At 39.5% G+C, this 17,203-nt stretch overlaps 1 protein-coding gene across 5 annotated transcripts in view; it reads left to right on the top strand.

Annotated features, from left to right (window-relative positions):
- Positions 1-6,261: 6,261 nt before the first annotated feature.
- FN1 (fibronectin 1) overlaps positions 6,262-17,203 on the top strand; it is a 74,365-nt gene continuing 63,423 nt past the window's right edge. For 4 of the 5 annotated variants that reach the window (XM_023731271.1, XM_004376291.3, XM_023731273.1 and 1 more), the window contains exons 1-7: positions 6,262-6,546; positions 7,531-7,659; positions 8,758-8,895; positions 10,518-10,649; positions 11,827-11,964; positions 14,367-14,525; positions 16,839-17,030. In XM_023731271.1, the coding sequence (XP_023587039.1) occupies positions 6,399-6,546; positions 7,531-7,659; positions 8,758-8,895; positions 10,518-10,649; positions 11,827-11,964; positions 14,367-14,525; positions 16,839-17,030 (1,036 nt within the window). In that variant the 5' untranslated portion in view covers positions 6,262-6,398. The remainder of the gene's footprint in view (positions 6,547-7,530; positions 7,660-8,757; positions 8,896-10,517; positions 10,650-11,826; positions 11,965-14,366; positions 14,526-16,838; positions 17,031-17,203) is intronic. The other variant, XM_023731272.1, reaches the window with a different exon arrangement.

Below are 17,203 nucleotides of genomic sequence, written 5' to 3'. Positions count from 1 at the left end.
CCCTCTTTGCCTTCTCATCTCACCTCTGGACAGGAGCTGCCCATTTAGTCTCATGTATCTACTTGAGTTAAGAAGCACACTCTTCATGAGTATCATTTTATGTCCCATAGTACAGTCTAATCTTTGTCTGAAGAGTTGGCCTCGGGAATGGTTTTAGTTTTGGGCTAACAGAGAGCCTGGGGGCCACATCCTCCAGTCTCAATCAAACCATTAAGTCTGGTCTACTAGAATTTGAGTTCTGCACCGCACTTTTCTCCTGCTCTGTCGGGGACTCTTTGTTGTTTTCCCTGTCAGGGCGGTCATTGTGGTAGCCAGGCTTGTGTGACATCTTTTGAATAAATTAGTTTCATGTGGAAGATGTCATCCACAAAATCCTTTGGCCAATTGCTTTGCCTGTACATTCATTCCAGTGGGAGATCATTAAGTGGCCCCACAATTCCTACAAAGCTGATGATTGGGAAAGCTTCATTTTAGTTATGTTTTTCAGCCTTGCATCCTCATCCGTAAGACTGAGAGGATAATAGTACTTAACTCAAAGGGTTATTGATGATTGAATGAAAAGAATGCATATAAAGAAAGCACTCAGCACAGGATATGGCTCAAAGTAAGTAAGTAATAAAATCTATCTACTTCAATGTATTTCTATTCCAGTACTGAAATCTTTGCGACTTAGTATATGTATTTAATTGGTGCCTTAGTTTTTCAAGTTTAAAATAGTAATGATTTTAAATATCCATTCCACTTCAGTAAAATTTTCATAGCTAATGAGGGAATTGGTTTAAAATCAGGAAAAGTGCACGTCCAGGTTATATCCTTTCACTATCCTTATTTAATCTGTATGCTGAGCAAATAATCCCAGAAACTGGACTATATGAAGAAGAATGCGGTATCAGAATTGGAGGAAGGCTCATTAACGACTTGTGATATACAGATGACACAACCTTGCTTGCTCAAAGTGAAGAGGACTTGAAGCACTTACTGATGAAGATCAAAGACTACAGCCTTCAGTATGGATTACACCTCAACTTAAAGAAAACAAAAACCCTCACAACTGAACCAATAAGCAACATCATGATAAACAGAAAAAAGACTGAAGTTGTCAATGACTTCATTTTACTTAGGTCCACAATAAATGCCCATGGAAGCAGCAGTCAAGAAATTAAATGATGCATTACATCGGGCAAATCTGCTACCAAAGACCTCTTTAAAGTGTTAAAAGGCAAAGACGTCACTTTGAGAACTAAGATGGGCCTGACCCAAGCCATAGTGTTTTCAATCGCCGTGTATGCATGTGAAAGCTGGACAATGAATAAGAAAGATCAAAGAAGAATTAATGTCTTTGAATTATGGTGTTGGTGAAGAATGTTGAATACACCATGGACTGTCAGAAAAAGGGAGCCCTGGTGGTACAGTGGTTAAGAGCTTGGCTGCTAACCAAATCCACCATCTACTTCTTGGAAACCCTATGGGGCAGTTCTACTCTGTCCTATAGGGTTACAATGAGTCGGAGTCAACTAAACAGCAATGGTTTTCTGGTTCTACATTGATTTTTATAATTCAGTTGGCTGTGTCTTTAATTCATTGCAATTCATCAATTAATTATATACAAACAGAGCCTTATTCAACATGTATATCACAGTAATTGGTTGTCAGCATAAAAGTTTATTTAAAAGAGAATGTTTTAGAGTTTTTTTTTAAATCTGACTCAACCTCCATGATTAGCTGCAGATGAGAAATGATACGCTTAGCATATGTAAATATAAAAAGGATAGAAAATAACTTAAATGCTGAAAATCTTTGATTTGTTTTTTTTAATTCAGCCTTTCAAAATAAACCTGTAATGTCACCAACACAAAATAAAGCAAAATTGGAGAAAGGAGCAAGAACACACAAAAAATTAAAAAACCTTCGAGAAACTGCCACCTGTCTTGGAAAGCTGAAATGTGCTATCACACAGTTTAGACTAAGTGTTCCAGCTACACAGTAGTTAGTTCCATTTTATTGGATGAATCAACCTCCTTTGCAAAGCCTTGGGAGTTACATCACTCTAATGAGAAAAGAGTCCTCCTGTTATGAAGCAGAGGATGTAGATTAAGGCTTTTAAAAGTGCTGATTAAAAAATAAAGTAACTTAAAATATAAACAAAATGCTTATTAGGTGAAAACTGGCTAGCTATCAGCATAATTAAATGCCCTTATCAAGTATTTTTTCCCTGGTCGAAAGCGCCCTGTCAATTCTAGACAAACTGCTCAGACTTTCTACCCAGGAGGGTTACCCGTGGGGCAGTTTATTTTTCCTTCTCACACCTGTGCTTAATGAGCAGCAGTTTTACAAGCTTGGCCATTTTCATGGAAGAAGATGGGAAAGATTTCAGGCTTTAAAAAAAAAAAAAACAAGATAAACAAATACTATCGTAATTCATCTCCATCCAACCTTCTTATAGCAGACCACGAAATATAAAAAGTTGCTTTACTACAGACTCCTTCAACTGAAAGAAAGCTCCAGAGGTCACCTAGTCAACGGCCTCCCCTCTAGCAGGGCTGAAACAGATTAAGAACAGGATAAAAGCCAAATGTTTTCAAGGAAACAGCTCACCTTTGTCTAAATGCAAACTTTGGGGTCAAGAAGTTACTTCTTCTCAAGGATAAGAGTTTTGTTTTTTGTTTTTTGTTTTTTTCTTTCCAATAGGCAAGGGATTTAGCTAGAAGGAAGGTTGTCTATAATGTGTTTATTCGTCTTAAAAGAAATACATTTTCAATTCGGGGAAAAAAACTCTTTTAAAACTTATCCCTTAAATTGTTTTAATTGCAATTCTTTCTAGATGGCTGGATCTGATCAATTCTTTGTGTGCTTAACTATAATCTTCAACTCAAAGTCAATTCAATTCAGATTCCTATAATTGCCGAGGCTCCTCATTAACCTTCTCCAATAACAAAACATCCAGATAACACCTCCTACAAATATATGTGCTCCTTTTTGTTACTGAAAAATTAAGCTATCTGAAGCTCTGGGAAAATCCTATCATCGTGGCAATTCCAAAAAGAAACATGACCCAGTCCTAAATGGAGATTTGTTCTGGGTCTACCATGTACATTTCCTCACACAGATACTAGATTTCATAAGGAGCTACGGGTGTAGAAGAGAAAAGCCACTACTGTACTAAAGACAAACTTCCTCTTAGAAAAATGAAGAAATGAGGACTCCTGGTGTGTACTGGTGACACTTTGGAAAGTGTCTTTGAAACAAAATTCAGGGAATGGTAAAGTAAAAGAGAATAATGAAATACTACTTTTTTATTAACTTTATAAAACAGTTTTGTCGAGGTAAAATTTGATACCATAAAATTCACTCATTTAAATATACCACTTATGGGTTTTTAGAAATTTTACTAGGTTGCTCAGCCATCATCACAACCTAGTTTTAAAACATTTATTTCTATCATCCCAGTAAGATTCCTTGTTCCCACCGTCAGCCCCAGGCAACCACAAATCGACTTTCTGTCTCTATAGATTTGACTTTTTCTGTCACATTTCCCTTTCTAAATTGAGATAAGAAAAAATAATCCAAGGATATTTCCTACAAGTAGAAGGGTATTATTTACTAAGGAAGAACCAACCCACCCTGTCAAAATAGTCTTCAGAATTCTCAAGGGAATCTTGGATACTTGGCATGTCAGTTGAGTCAGAACAGAGTCCACGTGGTCTTTAAGATTTAATTATCTCTTCAGTTAAAGATTGCAAGAGATTTTGACAATGAAAGAATACTAAAGCAAGCCCTGCTATCTTAACTAAGAAAATGTCTCCATCTCTGAAGTTAAAAAAAAAGAAAAACAACTTTGAAGTAAAAAGAGAAATGCCCAAGCATTCATATAAAATAGTCAAATATAATTATACTTTCGCTTCTGATGCATTACAGACATTCTAGTTCTTTAAAGAAAATTGTGTTTCAATGGAATTAAAATATAAGTTCCTTTTGAAGTGCAAGGTGGGCCTCCCCCTGAAGTTCTCCATATATATATTATTCTAATGTATTTTGAGTACAGCAAATATATCAAACTATCATGTTTGGGGTTGACAAAATACTTTTCTAACCACATATTTCCTTCCTCCAGCATCTATATATTTTAAGAAATTTTTAACTTCAGGTTTATCTTGCTTACACCCTGATTTCCAGGTACTCTTCCTTCTGAAAGGAACACCCGGCTTCCCTGAAATTTGCTAAGCATTTTACAAGCAGCCTTTCTATATTTGAAAGAGGAAACTGTTTTGTCATGTGACGATGAGAAATTAAAAGAAAAAAAAAAAACTACCCGACATTGGATTCTAATTTTGGGGAAACCCACAACGCTCTTTCAACTTGAAATGTTGGTCACAAAGATCCCTCAGGAGTTTATTTTAAGCTACTTGTAGGAAACTGATATTTGCTGTGGTGTGCTTGTGTTTGTGTTTAATTCTTTGCATCAATAAAAACAAATATTAGTTTTGTGTCTTTAATGTGTTGGGTATTTTACTGAGGATGGTGAAGGACCAGGCAATGCTTTCGTTCTGTTGTACATAGGGTGGCTATGAGTCAGAACCGACTCCATGGAACCTATCAACCTAACAACAAAAGAGTTCAAATTACCCCACGGTAGTTACTGAAGATGCTTTTGAAGAAAACAAATACCTTGTGGAAATAAAGTTATTTTGCTAGTAGCTTTCATAAGTTCTCAAAGCATACAGAATGTCTGCACTCCTAACTGGAAGTCAGAGCTTTGAGTTTGGGTCCCTCAGGAGTTACTGAAGAAGGTTGTGGACTCCTCCTTTTGAAGATCTTTAAAAGCAGATTAGACTTGAATTTGCCTGAAAAAACAAAAAGGACCTATGTAATGATTTGCTAAATGCTATAGACTTCTCAGATTCCCTTTCCAACCTCTGAGTTCAGAGGGAAAGCCAGGGGAATCTTAAATGGGAACATTCCAAGTTCTTGAGGGTAGATAACAATCGAAATATTAAAAGAATTTGGTGGGGAGAGGGGTTGGGGAAGGGATTCTGTGATGAAACTGTCTGCAAAAAGAAAATGCCAAATAAATGCATTTGGAAGAAATTGTTAAGAAAGGAAGACTGCAAGTGGCCTTTTCTCAGCTCTTACTTATTCGAACAAGATCTCTGCTTTGTGTGTAACGGGCACGGTGAAAACATGGGCAGGGACACGAAGATCTTTCTCTCTCCGTAACCGGTCCAACTTTCCAGCCCCGTTTTCAGGTCGTCCGCTAAACTGATTTCACTTTCAGTGGAAATGGGTAGCCCATCACAATTTAGCAAGAAAGTATTCTTGCAAATTTAAAAAACCAAACAGCTGCTTTGCCATTTCAAAGGAAACCTCCTTCTCTGAATTTCCTCCGGATCCGCAAGCGCCGCACAGAACTCCCAGCACTTAAGTGGGGCTCAATAAAGGATCGCTCTTTCCCCTTCGCTCCCCTTCCCCAGCTACAGCTCCCGCAAAATCCGTCAGGTAAGGAGTTTAGAAGGAGAGAATTCTGAACGGGAAGCTAGGAAGAAGGCAAAGAAAGTGAGCCACAAGTCAGTGCATAGCAGAGTAAAGAAAGGGACCAGGAGAAAATCCAGCCCCGCCCTGGGACTGCAAGTCTGGATTCCTGCAGCTGCAAGGTGGTGGCTATTTTATGGTTTTTTCCTCCCCCCAAAATACGCTCCACTGAGCAGAGATTTTTTTTTTCCAGAGGTGACGCAATGTCCTCAAACACGCCCCCCCCCCCCATAAAAAAGGAAAGGAGGAAAAAACTTGCAACCCCTTAGCTCCACACAATTCCACCCCGCCCTTGCCTCCCAGTCAACCCCTTTACAGCCAATTCCCATCCCCCACCGCCACCACCAAAAAAAGTTTGACGACTGCAAAGGAAACCGAAAAAAGTTCTCTTGCCCCAATCCTGGCGAACGATCAGCATCTCTTTTGTTCGCGGCGAACCCACAGTTCCCCGTGACGTCACCCGGAGCCTGGGCCAATCGGCGCGCGGTCGGCGGCGGCCGGGGCCGGTGGGGGTGGGTCGGGCCGGTCCCTCCTCCTGGGCGCCGGGGTCCTTGCGGGGGGCGGGAGAGGACCGTCCCATATAAACCCCGGCTCCCCGGGCTCCGCCGCTCGCGCCGACTGTGCTGTGCAGGGCAAGGAGAGGGAGCCCCAGGCGCGAGCGAGGAAGAGGTGACCAGCAGCCACAACTTCTCTCGCCCTCTTCTGCCCTTCTGTCCCTTTACCTGTCCCCCTCCCCATCCTCTGCCTCCCACCTTCTTGGAGGCGTCAACCCCCGCAAGGCACTGGAAGGGACTTTTCCCGCAGGTTGCAAAGGGAACCAAACTTGGTGGCAACTTGCCTTCTGAGGGCGTCTCTCCCCACCCCCTGTCAAGATGCTGAGGGGTCCGGGGCCTGGGCTGCTGCTGCTGGCCGTCCTGTGCCTGGGGACGGCGGTGTCCTCCACCGGAGCCTCGAAGAGCAAGAGGCAGGCTCAGCAAATCATTCAGCCCCAATCCCCGGTGGCTGTCAGCCCAAGCAAGCGTGAGTACTGACCGTGGGCAGAAACAGGCTGTCGCAGGGATAAGACCGTAAAGCCAACCGAAGTTGTGGCTGAAGTTTTGCGCGCGCGCCCGGGTGTGAGTGTGTGCGCGCGCTTAAATGTGAAAAGACCAGCTGGGGACATAAAAGCTTGTACGTTAGTGAATGAGTTTCAGCAGACTGGTTTGCAGGCCTGGGATAAGATAATACATGGGGGCAGGGGCTGTCTGATGTCCTGCAGTGTTCCTATCAATTCTACACGTTTAGATAGTCCTTTTATGAATTAATAAAAAATGATGCGTGCCTTTAAATTTTCCATCGGGGATTTAGTGTGGTCCTCACTGCTCCTCACCTATTTTCCTTGTTACTAATTAATTGGTTAACTATTTTCAAAAACGGGGTAGCCGAAGAGTTACATTGTTCCTAACTTGAAAGAGATGTAATTGGTTCAGATGGCTTTGGGGCCTCTCTGGATACTTCACCAAGAACAGAGATCGGAATTCCTCTTACAGTTTTTGAAAGACACACCCTCCCTTTGCCTTGGCTAAAGGAAACTATTTAAAGTGACCCTTCTTGACTTACTACTCCAAAAGATCATTGAAGTTCTTTGCATGTTTTAAAATGTAAATCCAATCATCTGCTTTTCAAAATGTTCCCACTCCTTTGATGTAGACCTCTGGCCAGATGAAAATGACATCATTGTATAACATTTAGCTGAGTTAAAAAAAAAAAAGGAAATTCCTAAATAGCCATGTGTACAAACCGTGGTTAATACTTTTACTGGCTTGTTTCTATATTTTAATATAACATTGCTTTTAACACTCGTGGTGTTCCGACGATTTAATTTATTATTTTTTAGAAGTTTTTTAATAATAAAAGTTTATTATTTTTCTCAAGCTCGCCAATTTAGTTGTGTGAGAAAATTCCTTAATTTGAGGGGAAAAAGGGATGGAAACTTAACTATTTTTTCCCTCCATTATTTTACAGCTGGTTGTTATGACAATGGGAAGCACTATCAGATCAACCAACAATGGGAGCGAACCTACCTGGGCAACGCCTTGGTTTGTACCTGTTATGGAGGGAGCCGAGGCTTTAACTGCGAGAGCAAACCTGAGCGTAAGTGGTGGGGAGCCAGGTAGTTACTATCTTTTCATAGATGGAGCAGTGGTGCTTGTTAGTTAAACTTAGCATTAGTAAGTACAAATATTTATACCATTTTTCTAATAACATGAACATGGTTTCATCTTCATAAACATTTAATGAGTGCTTATCTTTGCTTTCCAAAGACTACTTTTACCTTTAAACAAAAAAATGTGTCCTAAACTAATTCTTAGAGTCTTCTTTTTGTTTTACTTTCCCAAATTTTGTCATTGGAGAATGAAAGATTTTGTGTGTCCTCCCTCAAAAAATAATTGCTTATAAAATTTTAACTTATTAGAAAGTAATGTCAAGTCTTATACTTTAAGATTATGGGCCAGCAAACACTTTGGACAACTATATTTCAAAGAGATTTGTCAACTGCAGTTCAACACAGAATCACTAACCACCTCAAAGTTTGCATTCCTTTTGGACCATTGATAGGTTTCTTGTAAATTATAGCACCTCCCACAGAGAAGCTCTGATAAGGCTAAAATAGAAGAAGTAGGATTAACAAGTGTTAGTGCCTGGTGGGAGGTGGGGAGCTTCAAACTGTTTGCTTTTTATGTGGACCTTGGTTTGGCTTCCTGAGTCAGAGATCAGAATCTGAAACCCTTTCTTAATCTAGCTGTTCATAGTGTAGTACTTTATGGGGCTTTTTCCTAAAAAAAAAAAAAAAATTCTATTTTTCTTTACAATTGAAATTAATTTACAGACAATTTGACAATTTGTCAAAAGGTTGAAAACTGAGGGCTTACTAGAGCCTAGGATAAAATCTAGGTCTCCTACTTCTATTTTTTAAAACTTTCAGCTGTACCATGCCAAAAACAGACCTGTTGCTGTTGAGTCGATTCTGACTCATAGCGAACCCTGTAGGACAGAGTATAACTGCCCCATAGGATTTCTAAGGAGCATCTGGTGGATTCGAACTGCTGACCTTTTGGTTAGCAGCCAAGCTCTTAACCACTGCACCACCAGTCCTAAAATGGAAAAGTGGGTTTTCATATGGATGGAATTAGTGGAATAGAAAATCATTTACATGTGTGAGGCTCACATGGGTTTTCCTTCTCCTCTCAGCTGAAGAGACCTGCTTTGACAAATACACTGGGAACACTTATCGGGTGGGCGACACTTATGAGCGCCCTAAAGACTCCATGATCTGGGACTGTACCTGCATCGGGGCCGGGCGAGGGAGAATAAGCTGCACCATCGCAAGTAAGAAAGACCTCTTGTCTCTTTCTTCCTAATTCTACAGGCATTCTGCAAAGTGATACTAACCAAAATCAAACCAAACCCGTTGCCAGCGAGCTGATTTTGACTCATACGGACCCTATAGAACAGAGTAGAACTGCTCCCTAGGGTTTCCTAGGCTGTAATCTTTACAGAAGCTGACTGTCACATTTTTTTTCCCTTGGTTTGGCTGATGGGTTTGAATCAACAACCTTTTGGTTAGCAGCCGAACACTTAACCATTGCGCCACCAGGGTTCCTCAAAGTGACACTAAAATGTCATAAATTTGAATTTCTCTATTACCATCACTGTCACTTTCTATCATTCATGACTGGTTATCCTTAATTTGGAAATATACCTCTGGTGACCAGGTATTCTATGTGGTCACCCAGCTGGTTCCTGTGCTCCTTGAAGATGGGTCTGAGAGCACCTGGAATCAGTGTTTAATCTGTGTGGGTTTATGACTATGAGAGAGAGAGTGTGTGTGTGTGTGTGTGCGCACGTGCACATGTGTAGGTGTGTGTACATAGTGCATCCAAGTCGATCTCTTGGGTTGCATTCCAGTAAGAAATGCTTAGAGGAGTTGCCCTTTTAAAATTATCTAGGCATCTTAAAGCCAGACTGACGTGATTATCTGCAGTGACTGGGAAGATGGTCATGAAGAGTGAACCAGGCATTGGGTGGTCTGCTCTTCTTGCTTGCAATGCAGAGACCTCTTGTATCTCACAGAAACTGCCCAGTTTCTTTATGACTCATAGGTTATACCCCAAAAGCAGATCTCTCTATTCCTAGGAATAATATGGAATGATTAGCCCAATAGTGTTTCCAAGGTTCTTTGGGGACTGGGCGGACACTCATCAATTCTAGTTTCACTAAGGCAGTGTTTCCAGTATGATTCATAGGATTTACCAATAGATTCTGTTAACATAGATCCTTTTTTTTTTTTAATTCATCCTTTAAGTATGTCACTTTAAAGGCTTCTGTCCAAAAGAACAAGAAAGCACTTGTGAATAGGACCAGTTGGCTTTCCCCATATTTAATGTTAGGGATTATCCAAGTTTATTGGCAAATCTCAAGTGTTTATAATCTAGTGAACAGTTCAGTCTTTGGATGTGCCATTGTGTTTAACAACCTAGAAAAATGCCAGGGTTTCCACGCTTGATACATACATGTCTATCTGCTTCCTCCAAAAATGACATTTCTAATCTAAGGTAAAATACAGACTCTCCATACTCCTGAAAGTAGAGTGCCATGCCCAATGTGGCCTCTTCATTGAATTAGTCTCAGGCTCAACCTGCTGTTTGAGCTCGAATGCCATTCCTCCCAGCCTTTCTTTTTTGTGATCTCTCTGGAGAACCAGGATTTATAGCCTTTTCTTTGCCATGCAGATTTCTCTGTGGTTCCTATTGTGCCTAAGCAAGACATTTAATTGAAATGATCCAAAGTGACCAGTTAACTTCTCCCCTTATCTCTGATGGGAAAACCTGTTCTCGATGTCTCTACTTTTGCTAATCTAAGTATCCAACCTGGATGGAACATGACACTATTTTTTTCTTTTAATTTTTTTATCCCACTTTCTCCTAACATTTGATTTTTGTCTTGAACAGATCGATGTCATGAAGGGGGCCAGTCCTACAAGATTGGTGACACTTGGAGGAGACCACATGAGACTGGCAGTTACATGTTAGAGTGTGTGTGCCTTGGTAATGGGAAAGGAGAATGGACCTGCAAGCCCATAGGTGTGTGACTTCTTAGGGGTGGATGGGGTGTGGGGATACATACTTGTCATGTTCGATTAAGATAAAATCACATCTACGTCGACAAGAGATCTGAATTCCAATAGGAAAACAATAAAATGGTAATTTCATTTCAAATAATGAAATTTTATATAATCTACATGTATTTTAAAGGAGGAGTTAGTTTAAAAAGTACCAACCATGTATAAAACCAAAAACCAGACGCATTGCCATTGAGTCGATTCTGACTCATGGTGACCCCATATGTGTGAGAGTAGAATTGCACTCCATAGAGTTTTCGATGGCTGTGACCTTTTGGAAGCAGATCGCCAGGCTTTTCTTCCAAGACACCTCTGGGTGGATTCGAATTGCCAACCTTTTGGTTAGTAACCAAGCACTTAACCACTTGTGCCACGCCAGGACTCCTGCTAACCATGTATTTCTTTTCAAAAGCATAAGATAAGGTCGAGAGATTTAGGAAGAAGTGATTTGTTTTGTCTAATATCTGATCTAAGATTCCTTCTTGATCAAGATATAAATTATTTAAAGAAACAAATGACTCTTATGACATATTTCTTTATTGGAATGCACTGGACTGAAACACAAAACGGTGTGCTTTGTCACACCTTGGCAATTTCTTTCAAAATAAAAGATGTTTTGCTTCTTTAGGCCTCAGTCCTCAGTTGAACTCTATAGGTATATGTCCAAGAGTTTCTAACTGTAAATTTTACCCTGTTGACTTACTGTCCTCTAATGCAGAGGTTTTTCTTTTGTTTTAGTTTTTCCAAATTTTAAATCATTTTCTTATCATGTTAGGCAATGGTCATTCATAATTAAGCCTGGAATTTTGCATATACAGTCTTCCCACAGACAGGCTACATACATAGATTCTTTTCACTCAAAACGCTGGGATGAACTTTGGTGCTAGCTGAAACTATGCCGTCCATGTACTTATTAGGAGAACAGAATTTCTGCCTGCCAACTCAGTTTGGGCTCTCTTTAGCTTTGGTTACTTACTATGTGCTTAGTTACAGGGCGTGCCTTTCTTTTTAAACAGAGTGCCACTTTTAAAAAAAACGTGGCTGGATTTTTGCTTACACACTACACTTTAAATTACAGGGAGACTGCACAATTCAAAATAAACTGTTTTTTTCTGTTTTTCCTTCCAATTTTCCTATAGCTGAGAAATGTTTTGATCATGCTGCTGGGACTTCCTATGTTGTTGGGGAAACCTGGGAAAAACCTTATCAAGGCTGGATGATGGTGGATTGCACTTGTCTGGGGGAAGGCAGTGGACGCATCACTTGTACCTCTAGAAGTACGTTTTAGAGCTTTACGTTAAATGTTGTGTTAGGTAATGTTTTCTTGATTTCTAGGGAGAAATTGAATGCAGTGTAACTTAGAACACACCTCGTACTCAAACATGCATGTATTTTGGATGTCAAAAAATTTCCGTAACCAACTTTTTCTGCTTCTCAGAAAAGACTACATTAAAAAACAAAACAAAAACCCTTAGTTTCATGAGGTTTTGGCCTATTAGCTAAGAAAGAACCTTAATATTTATTCAAGTGTTCAAATGTCAAACGTGTCATGAACTTGAAGATTAGTTGCAAGTGTTCAATCAAAGTTATCCGTGCGACAGTTTTTAAGTATTAAGTGCAAAGAAATCATTAAAATAGCTTGGAAATGAATCTTTTGGCATGTGGGTGCTATGGACATGGAATTGAGCCAGGCTCTCAAATATTAGGTTTCCTTATATGTTTGAACTTTAAGGCGTATTCATAAGCAAAACTGGTGCAAATAAAAAGTATTTATCTCATATAGGTTAAAATGACTTATCTGCAGTAGAGTTGAAGACAGTGTTTTTTACTCAAATTTCCTAAAGAGGCCTGTTAAGTGCAATAAAGAACTTGACCTTGGACATCTTTGCGGCTTCCTCTAAGATTGTCATGAAGTCTTACCTTAAGATTTCAAGGCTCCTTTTTTGAATTTTCAAACTAATAGCAATTATTTAATTCTTGAAGCATAACAGCCAGCAAGTGTTAGTGTTTTAAATAAATTCAAAATCAAATCTAAATATTTTAAACTTATTTTTTTTAATCTAGCTGGAAATAGTTAAGGATCTTACAATATTGATTATCCAAATTTGAATTCTTTGCTAACAAAAAAATTAATGTGATATTATTATGATCATCAGACTTCTAAGACCTTTACGGTAATATTTTAGCTTAAGACAAATTATATGTCCAACTCAAACTCTCAGCTATTATTTAAAGCTCTTCTACTAACAAACTGGGGAGAATGTATCAAGGAAAATTCTTTTACTCCACAAAATTTTATAAGCACTCACTTTGTATAAGGTGATATAGCCATGCAATGATGAATTGGAAATTATTTCAGCCTTCCAAGAGCACTTAGTAGGTGGGGCAAGTGAGAAAGGCTTGTACATACTTATGATCTACCAAAAAACCCATTGTTAAGGGCTTCAAGAGAAATACTGAAATAGTGCTGTGAAGGTATGGGGTAGAAGGCAGTACTGTTAGCTGGACATTTGGGAAATGGATGTAACCAGCAAGGACATCCTCATTCAGACTTCCACTCTTGTGGCAGATCAGATGTGTGCGTGTATGTTTTTGTGTAAACCTATATCAACTGTCAATTTTTCTCTAAACCAGTGATTAGAGAAACCAGTTGTAGTTTGCCTAAACCAGTTGCAGTGATTTTTCTGGTTGACAAACAAGGCAAATCCTCTATACTCCCATTGTAGCATATGGGCAAAGATGCATTATAATTTAAAGAATCAATGTGCCAGATAGTTAAACACACAGACTAATGGTCATGAAGTTAAAAATTAGCATTTCACATTAATAATACCACTTTTCCACTGAAAGATTACCACTGAACAATTCAAAAGAAGCTGTTTTGTTAGTGATTTTTAAATAGGTGTTTTTTAGGGAGGAAATGAGACAATTATAGTCAAAGAAGATGCCAGCCTCCTGAATATTTTACATAACAAATGAAGAAAGAGGTGCTACTATCTTTTTATAGCTTCTTTGGGGCAAGTGGGAGAGACCCTTTGAGACCTGTTTGTGTCTGTTTTTTCTAGTTTTCTAAACAAAGTTCCCTATTGAAAGGCAGGCCATACCCATAATTAGCGGGAGAAAGCCTGGGAGAGCCTGAGAAGGAAAGAGAGAGAATAATTAGAATGCCAGAGAATGAATTTGGTCAAAGGAATAGTGTAAGGAAAAAAAAAGGAAACAAAGATAATGGAAAAGGCTTTGGGCAACCAGAGTAATGGAGCTAGACTAAATCATAACCAGAGTAGAGAAACTAGACTAAATCCTACAGCTCCCTTTCCACGTTAACAAATGTAATCCCAGCTTTCAGAAATTTGACACTTGCAGCACTGCTGCTGAATATGAACATACCAGAAACCCATCACCATCCAGTCGATTTCGACTCCTAGCGACCCTATAGGATAGAGTAGAGCTGCTGCCCCCTAGGGTTTCCAAGAAGCGGCTGGTGGATTGGAACTGCCGACCTTTTGGTTAGCAGCCGAGCTCTTAACCACTGCGCCACTAGGGCTCTGCTGAATATGAACATACTCCCCAAAAAATGGATTACTAATCATTAAAGTACTGTATTGCTCTTTTAGTTTGATTTGAGCACTTGCCAGGCTCATGCTGACTTGCATATTTAAATACTTCTTTTCTGACACAGACAGATGCAATGATCAGGACACTAGGACATCCTACAGGATTGGAGATACCTGGAGCAAGAAGGATAATCGGGGGAATCTGCTCCAGTGCATCTGCACAGGCAACGGCAGAGGGGAGTGGAAGTGTGAAAGACATGCATCTGTGCAGACCACATCCACTGGTGAGGCACGGGACCACCTGCACGGAAATGGGGGAAGTGTTTAGAAAACTATTTCTGCAAATCTGTCGTTCATTTGACGTGCCATTTGAGGATGGTTTTCAGTGTTTCAGCTAATAAGCGGTTAAAATTTTTTTTAATGTCAAATCTTAAACTTTGGACGAAAATTTAAAAATTAAGTGGAAATGGTTGAGGGGGAACAGCTTTAGCCTCAAGAGATAAAAATGAAGTTTAAATGAATGCTAATATTATAAGACCTACATAATTATATATATAATATATATATTGTTGTTATGTGCCATCGAGTCGATTCTGACGCATAGCAACCCCATGTGACAGAGCGGAACTGCCTCACAGGGATTTGTTGGCTGTAATCTTTATGGGAGCAGATCTCCAGGTCTTTCTCCCACAGAGTCACTGGGTGGGTTTGAAATGTCAACCTTTCAGTTAAAGCCAAGAGGCTTAACTATTATACCACCAGGGCTCAATATATACATATATTACATACATATTACCCAAAGTGCATTTTAATGGAAACGAGAGTTATGATTAATTACATGACTACTTGATTCTTCTGTTAAGAAAGAGGAAACAAATACATGGAATATATTTCCTTGTCCTGACATTCAGTTCTTTTTGGAGTGGAAACAATCCCTTTTGTGTGGTTTCCATACTCTGGCAAACTTTTTTGCATTCAATAAAATAATGCATAATCATCTTCTTCATGTATTGGCATTCAAAATTCACGAAATTCAGAGAGGACTTAGAGATGGGTGTGAATCACAGAATATCTAAGTATTCTTTTTAAAAAGAAGTTTTAATCTTCTACGGTACAAGAAAAAGAATCTTTGCATTGTAGCTTGTTTTGTAAGAGTCTGAAGAAAGCAATATAGTGGTCAAGGGCGAGCACTTCCTCTGTTATTCTTAGAAGTTAGATCAAGCTTTCATTATGTGATGTGGCAGCATAGGTGCTTAGCCTCTTACCAATCAATAATTTAGCTAAAAATATTCATTATTTGTTTGGATTTATGGCCTCTTGATGAGTTTCCATCTTGCTCTTAGCACTTTAAATGTGAACAAAATTAGACTGGATAATATCTTTTAGTTATTTGATTATTATCCATAAAATCTCTGATGACTCTTCCTTCCCCCCACATTTCAAATATCAGTCAATTGGAATTGCCTAAACTAAAAGTTTAGTCTGAAGTTAAATGAGTGTAATGACTCAGTGTTAGCTGGTTTTATTAATGTTATTAATATTTTACTGGACAATGTTTTATTCATCAAAAAAGCTTAGGAATACTGGATTAAACCAAATGGAAATTTCTTCTACAGGGCCTATATGCTCCTTTTCATTGTGAGTCTCCAAGTTGAGGAGGTGTATGGATATAGGTGTTGTGTTACCCAAATATATCTGACCTTGGCATCTCTTGTCTATGAACTATCTTTGGGTTCTGTTGTTCCACAGCACTTAGCACCAGTCACTCTAGAATCAGTGCTGACTCTGCTCCACTGTGGGTCCTGGACTTCAGGAGAACAGATTTTTAAAAAATTTAAAGAAAAGATCAACACATTCTGTTGTCTTACTCTGAAAACAAAGGTGTCTTAAGAGAACTGGGGGCCTTTAGAAAAAATGCAACAGAATCATAAATAATTCTGAGGAGGAACAAAACACAGAGAGGAGATGTCTAGAGAAGTCAATATGGCTGCCTAGAGGGCCCTCAGATGAGCTCAAAGTTACAAAGATAGTAGGAGATCTGCTGGAAAGTGTCAGGGACTTCTAAAAACAATGTCAGGAAGATTAATCCTCAGATATATTGAGCTTACGGAAGCTACTAAGAAGCGAAGGGTGAGGCAGACCATTCCAGACAAAAGGGAAAGCATGAGGCCAGCACAGAACATGGCACAGCCAACACAGAAACATGGCACAGGGTACATGCAGGGATGATGAGTCATTCAGTGAGACCAAGGCATAGTGGCCGAAAGGAGGCTGGCAGGAAGTTAGGGGTGAAGGATGGTGGAGACACAGATCGTGAGCTTCCTGGAGTAAGGAGTTACTGAAGGTGTCTGCTGCATTGAGTGGCAGAGTAATGTCTGTGTTTTGGAAATATGATCCCAGTAGCTCCAGATGAACTGGAAGATGGAAACCACTTGGGACACTTTTGTGTATTATTTCCTAGGCTGGATACAAAAGCTAATACAGAATGGGAGGGTCATTTCTTTCCAGTTCTGTGTGACCCTGAGCTCCTGGCTCCAGAAGATAGTTGGTTGTCTTCTCTTGTACAGCTCCATGACTTTCCTTTCTGGTGCCCTTAGGATCTGGCTCCTTCGCAGATGTCCGGACAGCCATTTACCAGCCCCAGCCTCACCCACAGCCCGCTTCATATGGTCACTGTGTCACAGACAGCGGCATGGTTTTCTCTGTGGGGATGCAATGGCTGAAGACACAAGGAAATAAGCAAATGCTTTGCACTTGCCTGGGCAATGGAGTCAGCTGCCAAGAGACAGGTATGCATTATATGTTTTTAAAAAAATAGTATTGATGACATTTAATTTTTGTAAAGCAATATATTCATTTATGAAAAGTGTGACACAATGAAATAAATAAGAAAAGCTTATACTGCCTATACTTTCTCAACACTGAGAACAAGCAGGATTGCCATTTGGTGTGTTTTCTTTTT

This window comes from Trichechus manatus, unplaced genomic scaffold, assembly GCF_000243295.1.
Source record: "Trichechus manatus latirostris isolate Lorelei unplaced genomic scaffold, TriManLat1.0 scaffold00041, whole genome shotgun sequence".
NCBI lineage: Eukaryota > Metazoa > Chordata > Mammalia > Sirenia > Trichechidae > Trichechus > Trichechus manatus.
The sequence above is the reverse complement of the archived record's forward strand: the minus strand, read 5'-3'. Positions and strand labels throughout refer to the sequence as shown.